This window comes from Panthera onca, chromosome A1, assembly GCF_046562875.1.
Source record: "Panthera onca isolate mPanOnc1 chromosome A1, mPanOnc1 haplotype 2, whole genome shotgun sequence".
NCBI lineage: Eukaryota > Metazoa > Chordata > Mammalia > Carnivora > Felidae > Panthera > Panthera onca.
Window position 1 is genome coordinate 39,327,990 of NC_138339.1, and position 14,911 is coordinate 39,342,900.

The 14,911-nt window shown below is 35.9% G+C and overlaps 1 protein-coding gene across 2 annotated transcripts in view; it reads left to right on the plus strand.

Annotated features, from left to right (window-relative positions):
* ITGA1 (integrin subunit alpha 1) overlaps positions 1–13,771 on the plus strand; it is a 165,544-nt gene extending 151,773 nt beyond the window's left edge. For both annotated transcript variants that reach the window (XM_060634587.2, XM_060634586.2), the window contains 6 exons: positions 648–761; positions 2,807–2,911; positions 3,073–3,177; positions 4,351–4,443; positions 7,336–7,452; positions 13,042–13,771. In XM_060634587.2, the coding sequence (XP_060490570.2) occupies positions 648–761; positions 2,807–2,911; positions 3,073–3,177; positions 4,351–4,443; positions 7,336–7,452; positions 13,042–13,086 (579 nt within the window). In that variant the 3' untranslated portion in view covers positions 13,087–13,771. The remainder of the gene's footprint in view (positions 1–647; positions 762–2,806; positions 2,912–3,072; positions 3,178–4,350; positions 4,444–7,335; positions 7,453–13,041) is intronic.
* Positions 13,772–14,911: the final 1,140 nt, after the last annotated feature.

Consider the following 14,911-nt stretch of genomic DNA (forward strand, 5'->3'; position numbering starts at 1 on the left):
GATAGTAAGTTTGAATTTCAGCTTAATGGATAAGAATAGATGGGCATTGAGAGGAGAGGCAATGTGACTCTCATCCAACCAGATTATCGATTGTTATTGACCCAGTAGCCATAGCTGGGGATACAGTTATGCAAGGAAGCAGGTGCATATCTGGTTTGCCTGTGCAGTGGTGACAGATCCCATGTAGCTGGGCTGAGGGACGATTTGTGGTCTTAGGAAATTATGGCAAGCACATTGAAGCAAACAAAATATGCTCTCTTGTTCTGAGTCGATCGAGTAAATAAATGTTCTCCTTCCTTCCCACCTCCAAAAGACTAGTATGTCCAAAAAGATGATAAGCATGGTAAATTGACAAAAAAATTAATTCTGAATTTCCTTAATCCCAGTCCTATTTTGGGAGTGGGAGCGGGAGCATGAAGGAACAATATATATTTGTAGCTGATACATATGGCCACTATTGAACATCCCTATTTTTTGCTTAGTTATTTCAGTTCTCTGTCCAGTGCCATCAACTGTCTGAATTCACTTTCGGGTTCAAAATATTTCACAATTTAATTCATCAATTAAGAACAGGCATTCTGCATAATACAGAAAGGGTGCTATTGGAAGAGGAAGAGAGGATTACCTTTCTATTTTTTTTCCTGTAGATTAGAAAAAGTGGACATTTCCCGATGCCAGAACTTAAGCTGTCAATTTCATTTCCCAACTTGACATCAGACGGTTATCCTGTGCTATACCCAAGTGGATGGTCATCTTCTAATGTAAGTCATGTGTGCCTTGGAATTACATCATTATTGTTATCCTTTTCAGTATGTTTAAAGCCTTTTGTTTTGCATGCCATTTCTGATAAAGAATTTAACAAAGTAACATGGAGAAGCATTTAGAAAATTTTAAATAATAATAATGACTTCCACTGACTACTTAGTAGGTATGCTAGTTTCCTACAACTGCTGTGGTAACAAATTACCCCAATTGGGTGGCTAGAAACAACAGAAATTTATTTTCGCACAGTTCTGGAGGCCAGTGTCTAAAATCAAGGTGTCAACAATGTTCGTTCCCCCTGGAGGCTCAGAGGGAGAATCTGTTCCGTGCCTCTCTCCCAGCTTCTGGTGGCTGCTGTCACCACTGAGCATGCATTAGCTGGTGGTGGCCTAAGTGCAATCCCTGCCTCTGTCCTCACATGCCTGTCTTCCTCGTGTTCCTGTGCTTTCACCTCTTCTGTCTCTCATTACACACTCATCAGTGGACTTAGAGCCCATCCTAAATCCAGAATGACCTCATCTGGAGACCTTTAATTACATCTGCAAGGACCCTGTTTCCAAACAAGGTCACATTCACAGGTTCCAGGTGCTAGGACTTGGGCATATGTTTTTGAAATCATATCCACCAGAGTAGATTTTAGATAACTACTTGTTGACTTGTGCCTTAAAAAGTGTGTTATATTGTTATAGCTTTAATTTGTTTGAGGTGATCAAACAGCTTTGTAAGAAGACTTCTTGATTGCGCCTAAGAACACACACAGCTGCACATATAACAGCACAGTACTATTTACTCACTTATCCCAAACAGTAGCAATATCACACCCACTTTGTACCTATAGCTTTGAATGAGTCAATGCGGTAAATTGTTATGGTTCAGTCTCTAAGACATAGAAAATTGTAATAAATATTCAAGTAATGCATGCATATTTTCAACATTTGACAATCTGTCTTCTTTTCAGAGATTTAAGTTAAATTGTTCTCAGAAATCAAAAAATAGCAATAGTGATAGTTGGATTATAATATTTAAATGCTTTCCTATAAGCAAGGAAAAATTAAACCTCTACCATTTCTCTCTAATCCCAAAAAAGAAGATTTGTGAGCATGTGGAAAAATTAACATTGTACCTTTCCATTTACTTATGAACCTTTATCCTTACTACCTTTTATCAAGGATGTAGAGAGTCTTGATGAGCAAGAGCTTTATTAGAGCAAGTCTAGAAAACCAATCCAAGCACTAGCTGTCTTGTAAACCTGCCATTTTAACCTTTATAGGTTACTTACATCTTCCTCCCACATAGACCAAGTGTCTTGTTCTTGGTGTTTAGAGACTCACAAAATATTATTGGATGGATACATAAATACAGACAAAAGTTCCTCTCTTTTTTGTTTGTTTCACAAACCATCATATGAGCCATCATATTGAATAACAAATGCTAACCCCTTTTTTTTTTCAGTAGAGTTTTTAAGTTCTTTTCTCCCTTTGTATTATGGGAATTTACAAACTAATGTTTGATGAAAACAATAACTTTTTAAAAATTTTTTCTAATGTGTATTTATTTTTGAGACAGAGAGAGAGAGAGAGAGAGAGAGCAGAAAGACAGGGAAACACAGAATCTGAAGCAGGCTCCAGGCTCTGAGCTGTCAGCACGGAGCCCGACACAGGGCTCGAACCCACAGACCACAAGATCATGACCTGAGCTAGGCAAGGAAGTCAGACACCCAACCGACTGAGCCACCCATGAAAAAAATAATTTAATGAGTGTATGAATTATGCAATAGTGCTTTCTACTAACATCCTTCTGTTTCCAAAACAACCTCAGTGATATCTATCAAAATTCAAAAGTAGCATGCTAGCGTAATTATTATCTGGGAGTGGGTGTATATGGCTGCTACAGAATAGCTTCTTCCATATTGCACATTTACGAAGATGCATCTTTCATCTCTGACAATGGCTGTCATTCACAGATTCTTCACATTATTGTACTAAGTCATTTTTCCCTCTGACATCTGGCATTGTCTGATAAAAGAAATACTTTCATTTCTTAGAATGCAAACTGCAGACCCAGTAGCCTTCAGGACCCGCTTGGTATCAACTCTGGGAAGCAAATGATTATATCAAAATCTGAAGATCTCAAACGAGGCACAATTCTGGTAAATTCAGATAACCAAGACAAGTGCTACTTTTATCTCATGCTTTTTAAGTGAATAAATTCAATATCAATCTAAAAATTACTATCTTTTAGAATATTTAATGTGTTATCTTTTTATTAAATGGCAAAGATACTAATATATACCTCTGGACATTTAAACAGGACTGCAGCACATGTAAATTTGCTACAATCACGTGTAATTTGATTCCTTCTGACATGAGCCAAGTGAATGTTTCACTTATCTTATGGAAACCAACTTTTATAAAAGTAAGTGATTGCATTGTTCTCTGCCATTATTGAATTATTTTAACAAATATTTGTTCGTTACTTAGTATGTGCAAAGCAGAGTGCTTCTGTAGAAAGAACTAGAAATATTTTTTAAAATGTGGTCCAAGCTCCAGCTCTATTAAACCAACGATTTGGGTCTCATTTTTCCTTGTCTGTTAGCAACTAAGTTATCTCAAAGGTACCCTTTCAGATATATACTCTTTTATCAATCTCTCTTATTATTTTTTTTTTTGCACATCTAGAAATAAATACCTCTGCAGTATTAAAGTTTGAATTTATCTTCCTACTTTAGAATTCAGTTAAGGGACAAGGAATTATAGAGGGACAATCCTTGACACCATTAACAACAAATAGATCTAACATGTATTATGGATTCATTGTATTAGATCAGACTTTACATATATATATATATATATATATATATATATATATACACACACACACACATGCATACACATTTATATGTACTATGTATATATACATATATACTTACATATATATATTTATTTTTATATTAATTTTATATTTATTGATACATTTATGTAATTTATGTATATATTATATTTATATAATATGACATATAAAAATATAAATATATTTATATTTAGGACATTTTTTAGCTCCTAGTAGTCAAATCTGTCTGGCAACAAACTACTTTAAAACTTAATCCATTGTATTTTGTGTGATTTGTGTCTCTATTACAAGTGGTGAATTATATAAAATTTCCATTTTTAGGTTTGACCATATTAAGTTGCTATTTTGTAAATCACAAACTATTGGGTATTGGCAATTTCATGTTTAATCCTAAAAAGCTTCTGTATAAACTTCGTTACCAGAGCATAGCTGTTTCATACCTAGCTAGCTACATGAAAGTGGGGCGTGGTTTGAGATTTGGTTTCGCTAAGGATAAATCTGAAGAAAATGATTTTGAAAATTTTTCATTCTCTAACAAGGATCTAAGTGACAGTTCAAGTGCAGAGAGGAGGGGAGGGTGATCATTTGAAACCACCATTCCCATCTGGATGTTAACAAAACCAGTGTTTTTAGTCTCTCAGGAAAATCTCAATTTTAAAAATCGCACTAACTCAAGCATGACTAGCTCTCACTGTGATTAGCATAATATATTGAAAATAAATCCTGTTTGCTTTTCAGGCACGTTTTTCCAGCTTAAATCTCACTGTAAGGGCAGACCTTCAGAGTGAAAATACATTACTGATTTTAAGTACTGGCAATCAAAAAAGAGAGGTAAGTACAATTCTAAGTTTTGAAAGCCTTATACATTTCACTCTGGATTTTGTGACACAACGTTTTATAATTGCTTATAGTCCCTAAAACAGTGACTAGCTAGTCACTGAGTAACAGACACTTTTTGCTTCAAATTATACTTAATTAGCTTCAAGTGTGATTTCAGTCTTCTTTGTAAGAAACTGGGAAAAAGCCATGATATTTACAATTAACATGCCACGTTTGACTTTACTGCTTGTAAGTAACTATCACAATAAATTGATGTTTTTACTTTCACCTTGATAACAAATGATGCATTTGTAATTTACCTCCTTAAAAACCAACATTATAAAATGCAATTGACATTTGAAGAGCAAACTTGAAAAATGCTTTACAGAAAGTAATGGTACACTGTACAGAAATAAATGTAAATTTTTAAAGGTTTTCTTCATTTAGTCATTGGGAAATCTGAAGCAAAAATGAGATATTATTCCCTCATACAAATTCACACTTTAGTCATTGGTAAAAATAAAATGGTTTGACTTTTTTCCTACTGTATTATTATAAAATAAGGCCAGAGTACTAATTATAGATGTGGATATATAAGCATGATTTCTCCTCTTCTCATGGGAGAGTTTAAATATCCCATGTGGATAGTGTGAGTCATAACATTTTATTTAAGAGCTACCTAACATTCAGATGTTGCTTAAAAATTTCTTATTTCAGGGGCGCCTGGGTGGCTCAGTCAATTAAGAGTCCAACTCTTGGTTTCAACTCAGGTCATAATCTCATGGTGGATTGTGGGATCGAGCCCCACATCAGGCTCCACACTGAATATGGAACCTGCTTGGGATTCTCTCTCTCCCTCTCTCTCTCTGCTCCTCTTCTGCTCACACTCTCTCTGTCTGTCTGTCTCTCTCTCTCTGTCTCTCAAAAATAAATAAATAAACATTTTTTAAAAATTATTATTTCAAATTAATACGTATTTCAAATAATTCTAATGAACTCTGGTAAGTATTCACCTTTAAAGAATATTTGCATATAATGTATACAATATATACATATAATGTTTACTATGTTATAAAGAGCACTGACAAGGGCATCTGGGTGGCTCTGTTGGTTAAGCATCCCACTTCAGCTCAGGTCATGATGTCGCGGTTCACAAGTTCAAGCCTCGCATCGGGCTCTGCACTGATGGCTCAGAGCCTGGAGCCTACTTAGGACTCTGTGTCTCCCTCTCTCTCTCTGCCCCTCCCCAGCTCGCTCTCTCTCTCTCTCTCTCTCTCTCAAAAAAAACAATGAATAAACATAAAAAGTTGTTTAATAAATAAAATAAAATAAAATAAAATAAAGAGCACTGATAAATACAAAGTTGCTCCACATTCAGAGAAGCCAAAATATCACCAGTCAGCACCAAGCCCCCAAAATCAGTATATATTATATTGGAAAAGAGTACATTTGATTCCTAGATATAGTTTGTTAAAATTTTATAATTAGCTTTATTTCCCCTAAGTGTTAGTTTAAAATTCCCCATGAAGCTTTTTATTCAACAGCTCATCCTAAAGGAAAACTATACCTGCATTGTTAAATTACAAAATGATCATTTTGTAATTGTGTGATCTTAGTCACCGATCCCATCCAGATTTCAGTTTCTGTATTTGTAAGTTGAGGGAATTGTTTTAGATGTTTTTAAAATCTGTCTTAAACTGTCTTACTCTGTACATATGTATACTCTTGCGGGCTCTGTATTCCCAAAGTGTCAGCAGGGACCCACAGGGAGCAATCTGAGGAGTTTACATCAGTCTCTAAAATATGCAAATATCGCCCCTGTTCGTTTCCTCCTTTTACCTCCAGTCTTCCCTCTAGCTTAAGGAATTGAGACATTCCCTGTGACAAGCAAATACAGAAACTTGAGCTATTATTAGTTATTGACACCTACTCTGAATTAGTTTTTTTCTCAGAAGCCTAGGGATGAGACACAGGGCAGACAAGTTTCATAGCGGTTTGACTGACACATTGAGTAGCTGGAACACTAAAAGCTGTTTCTTCAAAGTTTTCTTTCAATTAAGGCCTGATTTATATTGGGACACCTGAGTGGTTCAGTCTGTTAAACTTCCCATTTTGGTTCAGGTCATGATCTCACAGTTTGAGTTCGAGCCCTGCATCGGGCTCTCTGCTGACAGCTCGGAGCCTGGAACCTGCTTCATATTCTGTGCTTTCTTCTTGCTCTACCCCTCCCCCACTCAAGCTCTGTCTTTCTCTCTCTCTTTTTCTCTCTCAATAACAAACATAAAAAAATTAAAAAAGAACTGATTTATAGATATTGACTAAAGATAAGTCAACTGGAAGAGACAGTGTGGTATAATAAAATGTACATGAAGGTGAATATATGTGCAAAAATTAATTTATTTGTACACTTGAGATTTATGCATTTTGCTATATGAAAGTTATATATAAATTTGTATACAAAAAAAATCACATTAGAATTGAAATTAGAAGAAGACCTGCTCAGGATTTTATGTCAACCTGTGGTGACATTTCAGCCTAAATTTTTACGACGTGACCATGCACTAAAGTCGATCAATGAATCAATGAATCAATAATACTTATTGTTCTCACTGAGTTAAATTCACCTCTGCTCCTGAACATTCTGATTCATAGGCAGTTTACTCTGTATATATAAATTTCTAAAGCATAATATTATAAATATTTTTGGTAACAATAAATTTGACATGGTTAGAGGTGTTGAATAGAGGAAGGGCATTTCTAAATGTAAACTCAATGTTTTTTCTGTATGTAGTAATCAGATTGAGTGCATTGTTTGGTATAAAATTATACCCTGTAAGAATTCAATGTACCAGGAGTTATAATAGGTGTTTATCAATGTTAACAGTCTTGTTTAATGATTTTCAGTTTGCTATTCAAATATCCAAAGATGGACTACCAGGCAGGGTGCCATTATGGGTCATCCTGTTGAGTGCCTTTGCTGGATTGTTGCTGTTAATGCTGCTCATATTAGCACTGTGGAAGGTAAGCACCGAAGTTCCTTTGATTTCCTATTTCAACTACCAACAGCAAATTGGTGAAATGAATTATGACTTATCCATGCTGTGCAATACAATATTAGACAGCCATTAAAAATACTGAGGGACATCTGGGTGGCCCAGTCGGCTGAGTGTCCAACTTTTGGTTTCGGCTCAGTTCATAATCCCAGGGTCATGGGATAGAGCCCTGCGTTGGGCTCCATGGAGCCTGTTTAAGATTCTCTCTCTCTTCCTCTGCCTCTCTCCCTCACTAGCGTGCTCTCTCTCTCTCTCTCTCTCTCTCTCTCTCTCTCTAAAATAAAAAGGAAATAAAAATATTGAAATGATGGGACCAAGACAAATTTTTTAAAAATGTATATCTCAAACACTATGCACAACTTAATCTCAGTTTTGTAAAAGAAAAGAAAATCCAAAAATCATGATAGATCTCTCTAGAGGTTGGGCTTATAAGGGACCTTTATATGTCTATAATATTGGGAATTGTAAATGTTTATAAGGAAAGAAGAATGAAACCTCTCTTTTATTTAAAAAAAAGATAAAAGAATGAATTCCTCTATCAGTTTAAGAATATATAAGCAATAGAATAGTTAGGATGAGCATTATCCTAATCACATACCTCTATGCATCTTAAAAACTAAGATTTCTTTAATATATAAAGAAATATACCACATTTTATGCAATAGTTGTGTGCCTGAGTAAGAGATGAGAAATTTATTAATTAGTTGATGGAAAGAGAAAGATTACTGTTTCACTGACTCCTATTTCATATCCTCTTGTGAAACGATTTCTGTTGGATAAATCTGCATATTTACATAGATGTTTGCTTATACTGAGGTGTGTGAGATTTTTCAAACTCTTAGCTGCATCATTTTAAAATTAAGCAGAACTGAGGGGTGCCTGGGTGGCTCAGTTGATTAAGCATCTGACTTCGGCTCAGGTCATGATCTCATGGTTCGTGGGTTCGAGCCCCGCATCAGGCTCTCTGCTGTCAGCACAGAGCCTGCTTTGGATTCTCTGTCTCTGTCTCTGTCTCTGTACCCCTCCCCTGTGTGTGCTCTGTCTCTCTCAAAAGAAATAAATAAAATTTTAAAAAGTTAAATAAATAAAATAAAATAAAATAAAATTAAGCAGAACTGAGATGACAGCATTTGCACCAAATTTAATAGAGAATAAAATCCCGTAGAAAAGTTGAATTTAATGTTCTTCCAATTAAACATCAAATTGGCATTTATTCTAACATAGTATCACCCTATATTTTATCAAATTGTTTTATTAAATAGCTGAACTCTGTTAAAAATGCAGGATATGGCTATATATTCCTTTTTCTAGTACCTGAGCAGTAGAATTCTCTTTTAATCAAACAGTTCAAATAATAAATTTCTGTCCTATCAAATTTCCAGCTGTTCCTATCCTTTCGACTCTCTTAAAATAAATAACTTCCTCTTTTGGGGGGTGGTTTACACTGAGAGGGGATGACAAACAAAACTATGTTAGAGATGTAGGCCAGTAGCATTTCCAGCAAAGTCTCTAAGACAGGATTAATTCCTTGCTTTCTCAAACCTCCAGCTCTTAGGCGTTACCAGTGTTGTGTCTGTAATACCTGGCTTTGCCACACTGTGGTACCCAAGACCTGGCTTAGTGGTGCTGAGGTTGTGCTTGAAACCTAGAATGTGGTTTCTTCATTTACATGCACCTCTGTTACAGAGAGTGTTTTATTGTTGATTTCTTCCAGTGTGATCTATTCTGAGCACTGCACTTGCCCATATAGACTTAGGACCTGGCTGACAAGAGAAAAGGAAAGCCAGAGCTTTGGTATTTGGATAGGTTTTCTCCGGTGGCATGTCTGCTTAAAACAAATAAGTTTTATCCACTTATTTGGTTTTTTGGCCACCAATCTGAAAAAGCATAAAAGTAAAAATAAACACATCCTTCCATACAGTCAGCATTTTTTTGATACATTCTTCTGGCTTCTTAGATCTTTTTAGGCCCAGGAAGGAAGGTAATTTAGCAACCTTTGGACTGCTGTAACCAGTAGGTACATTTAGTTCAACCAGTTCAGTGGGAGATGCCTCAATCAGAACTGTGACTCCACAGAAACAAAGGAATTAGGACTTCCTGAGAGCTTTCTGCGTGCCAGGAACTGTTTTCAGCTTTTCCACTGTAATATTAACATCAACCCTTGAGAAAGACACTACTGTGAACCTCATTTCCTTAATGAGGAAGTTGAGGCATACATATGTTCCCGAGGCCACATGGTTTATCAGGTTCAGAGTAAGGACCTCAACCCAGACCATTTCACTTCATTGCCAACACTATGAACCCCTTGCTCTATGTTCTCTCTGTCTTTTGTTCACTCTGTTGTCCTTACAACCTTTTCAACTGAGTACTTTGACTACATTTTATACTTGATAACATTTAAGCAAAGAGAGTTAAGTAAATCTCCCAAGATTATCAGCTACTAAGGGACTGGATTCAAGCAATGATCTTTCAGCAACACCCATCCTTTTTCCAATACATCCCACTGCTGTAGTCTATGAGGCAGGGCTCTTCATTCTGGAGCTCCAGGAATTGGGTTTTGTTCAAGACGGTCATGAACTCTCTGAAATGTATAAAAATATTTTGTTTTAGAATGAGAGTCTCTAGTTGGATTCAGTCTTTCAGCAGATCCATTATGCTAAAAAGATTAATTGCCCTTCCTCCTGTTTTAAAGCCATTTTGAACATCCCTGAAGCATGTATTTGGTCTATAGTAAACTCAGAAAAGCTACTGTTATTCCCAGGGATCTTTTTATACTAATTATACCTTGAGCAGAAACTCCAGGACTGTCCCTTCTTTCTCCTCCTTCCAAATCTGAGCACTCTAGAAGTTAATGGGAACTTCCTGGCTCCATACAGGAAACAGGCCAAAGATTCTTATGGAGCTGTGAATCTATTTCAAAAGGCACAGTCTTTATATAATTTATCCTTATAGTACACATGGCAGAAATTGAAATTTGACAAAATCTTAGTAAACAGCTTAAGACACTTAATATTGAAGAGAGAAGGCTTTTAGGGGGCACAGATCTAAATAGACTGAGAAACATGTCCTGGAATATAGTACCACATGTTGAGGGGGAAACTCAGGCCAATATAACCAATAGAATGGAATGAGACTCAGCCCACAGAGGAACCCTAAGAAAGAAGAACATCTCTCTCTTAGCTTGATTTCATAGCAATGCCTGAGGTTCCATCACTGATGATTTATTTACAAGTCCTAAAGCTTTGTTCCTCATCCAATATTCCTATCTTTGGTGGATGTGGATAGGGAATAGCACTACAATTTTTTAGTTTTTGGTATATTAGTATCAATTTATCCATTCAACATTTATTGCATATTATAGCCAATAAGCACATACTTTCTACCGGGTACTATTTACTTTGACCTTTTGCCATAGGGTTTTGAACTAGGGAAGCATAAATAAGATCTAGCACTTACTGATAAGTAAATACGAAAAGACAAAGAAGGAAAGTGAAAGTTGTAAGTCTGGGCACTGAAAACAAACTTAACTTGTTTTTAACCTTGGCTAGTATTAGCCTTCACTGGTTTGAAGCTATGTTCTATACTCACCTACTCTCCACTCCTATGACCCAACTTCCACGAAGGACCCAACTTCATAGAATTTGTTGGGTGGAAAAGTTCAGATAACACAATTAAGTTTTAAAACAGCATTTAGTGTGTGAAAGCAAAGGAAAGTTGGAAAGATGCAAAAAGACTTGAGAGGGAAAGGACAGGAGATAAAGAGCAGGGTAGAGCAGGAGAGAGAAAAGTCTTACTATTCACCACCTATTTCTGTGAAAGCCTCATCTGATTAATTTTTGACTTAGGACATGCAGGCACAAGTTAAAGGGCCTGATGGTTTGTGAATCCAGTACTTTTATTGTTGGCTCAAAGAAAAAACCTGAGACGTATAGAACTGCCATTAGAAGAGGGACAGATTCACTGGTTTTTTTTCGTGCTTATTTGTTCTGTTGTCTTTGCCTCATCTACCACTAGATGCCTCAACTAGTGGCATCTAGCATGATGGAAATCCATCTGCATCCATCTGGCATGATGGAAAACATAAAAAAGTTAACTTCTCTCACTTAAAAATGCATACTTTTGACCATTTATGCCTTGTAAGCCCTCAGTTATTTAATAATTATTTTTTAATATATCATTCCCTTGCAAATTTACCATAGCTTCCTGATTAAAATAATATGAGCATATCACACTTTCAAAGAACTAACTTGTCTGCTTGAACTATTATAATCTACTCTGAAATTTACAAAAAAAAAAAAAAATAGAAAGACCCTTAATTTCCTTTTTAAAAAAAAAATGTTTTATTTATTCTTGAGAGAGAGAGAGAGAGAGCATGAGCAGGGGAGAAGCAGAGAGAGAGAGGGACACAGAATCCAAAGCAGGCTTCAGGCTCTGAGCCGTCAGCATAGAGCCCGATTCGGGGCTCAAACCCACAGACCATGAGATCACGACCTGAGCTGAAGTCAGACGCTCAACCGACTGAGCCACCCAGGCACCCCAATTTCCTCTTATTTAAAATGTCCACATGTGGGGTGCCTGGGTGGCTCACTCGGTTAAGCATCCAACTCTATTTCTGTTCAAGTCATGATCTCACAGTTCGTGGGATTGAGCCCTGCATTGGGCTCTGTGCTGACAGTGGAGAGTCTTCTTGGGATTCTCTCTCTCCCTCTCTTTCTCTCTCTGCCCTTCGCCCACTCATGCTCACTAGTGCTCTCTCAAAATAAATAAATAAACTTTAAAAATAAAATACAATACCCACATTTTGGATTAGATTATTACAAAGGTCCCTTCCAGCCCCTATACTTACTTTTATTATAATATACAATAGGAAATATATAAAGCACTTATAATTTTTATAATGTCCCAAATTACAAAGTATAATGAAAAGTTACCCACATTCACCCCTATGTGAAATTTCTTATAGGTTCAGAAATATGTTTCTTATATCCAAATTATCCAGCATGTTTTCAAGAGGTATTTCCTGTCAAGTCTATAAAGGCAGATGTCCTGACACATTTAAAGTTAATCCAGACAATTCATATCTCCCTAACCTCTCAGTCATAATGCATGTACCAGATTCCCCACCAGCTCTAAAGACCTCAATTTATGAGGTTATTTGATGGAATTTCTCTGCCACATCCCTGAAAAAAAGATGACGGCAAAATGCCATTTAGTGCCAGCTGACTGTAGTTTGCATGCTTCCCAAATATTTTCCCAAAACGTTTTTAAGTTAATTCACCACATGTACTAGTTCTTACTGGGAGACATGATATATTTAACCAACAAAAAAAGTTTAAAATGAAATAACAACTTAATAAATGTCATTTCTTGACATTCAATATTACTTAATAGGTCAATGAAAAAAAAAAACCTTTCTCAATTTTATTAATTATTTGTATTATTAATTATTTGCCTGCCCCAAATCACTAGCATAGTATTAAATTTTATCCAAGGGCTTTAGTGTTTATTACTTAAATTCAAATAATTAATTGTATTGTGTTTGATATTTTCTTAACAGATTGGATTCTTCAAAAGACCACTAAAGAAGAAAATGGAAAAATGACATATTTTACAGGAGAAAAATAATAATAATTATTTGATGATCTATCCTCAGGTTTGCCTCAAATATGTGACAAGAAATGTATAGATACAATTAAAGACATAGTCACATAACTTTATGTAATCCATCAGGTATTAATCACTTGGAAAGTGATAAGTCAAAGAAGATCCAAAAACAATACCATAAAAATATATTTTATAAAATGATGAAAAATATTTTAAAATAATTACTTTAAATAATTACTTTAAAATAATTACTTATTTAAGTAAAATTACAAAGTGTTTTGAAGATGAAGATTAACCTGTACAAATATGTTTACATATTAAATCAGCATTCAGAGTATTTAAGGAATGCATTAAAAGATTTTTATGATCATTGATAAGTTAAGCTTTTTTCCATTGATTCCTGATGGATATTCACATTCAGCATGATAGTCAACATTTGTAAATGACAAGAAAAGAGTTAACTGAAAAAGATAACTTCCCCCTATTCAAATGAGAAATTTTTCCTGGGTAGAGTATACATAAAATATGGACTGAAAATATAATTAAATCACAGAGAATACGTTAGCATCTTTGTGTTGGGTTCTGTACTTGGAAAAAAATTTTTTTTCCAAAGTGTTTGGAAACTTTGAGCTGAAGGAAAACCAAGAATGACTTGATTAAAAGCAGTGCACTGAATGGATTAATTTAAGCTTTCACAGAACATGTTTCATTTTGATATTGAGCCCTAAAACTCAAAACTTTATGCTGAAAACAACACTTCACGGCAGTTTTGTGTGGCATACCAGCGATTTGTCATGAAAAGCCATGTTGTGTATGGGATATGCTAAGATGGCTTCTGAACGGAACATGGCAGCTTAGGCAGATGCCACGGAAATGCTGAAGTCATCTTTGCTGGGCAACTTTTGAACGTTAGGGGTTCCAGGATGTACCAAAAGTAGGAGTTTTCTCAGCTCCTTGGTACATGGTTCATTTAAACCCTCAAGCTGTGAGAGTATGTTTATTTTTTCATTTTTTAAAAGGTATTTAACTTTTGAAACACATTTCTTATGTTTATGAAAGGCAGTATTCCATTTCAATATTGCATTTTACCAAGAAGACACTGCTTTATAAGTGTGGCATATCAATATTTAAATAGAACTCCAGAAATGAATTTTAAAGAACTTTAGCTTTGAAACCTCGCACCGACAGAAAGAGATCACACCTCTATATGAGCTTCTTTGCTCCTGAAGTAATTATCATGGTGCCTTGGACTCTACTGTAGCATAAGCTCCTGGGTTGCTCCGTTGCTTAGGAAAATAACAATGAATGAATGTATCGTAGCCGCACGTGTGAACTACTGCTGTAAAATTAGCTGATTCTTCTGCAACAACTCCATCTCTCCACCTGGCTGACCATCACAAGACCAGCATCTGTCCAGAACCTTACCCAGAAAGTTCCGGACTCTACTTTTCTCAAAAAACATCAAATCAAGGGAGAAATTAAATGCCATAGATCTAATTTTTTAACATAATTTCCAAGGAATTATCTGAGAACTCAGCGTCGGCCTACCTCGTGGCGCTCCACATCTACATCCAAGATCCTGACGATCAAACCTTGCACCTGGGGAGTGCCCAGGTCATCAGTACCCTAAGAAAAGCGCAATCTTTCCAGAGGTTTGATAGCCTCCTGCTGGCCTGTCATTGTTGAGAAAAGTCTACTTTGGGAATTTCCTTCATTCCCACTATCTATCTCGGGTTCAGAAATCATGCCAATAAAACTCAGGTCTCTCTTGTTCAGAGTCACCATGCTGCACAACTCCTGTGCATAGCCTGTTCAGCAGCTCT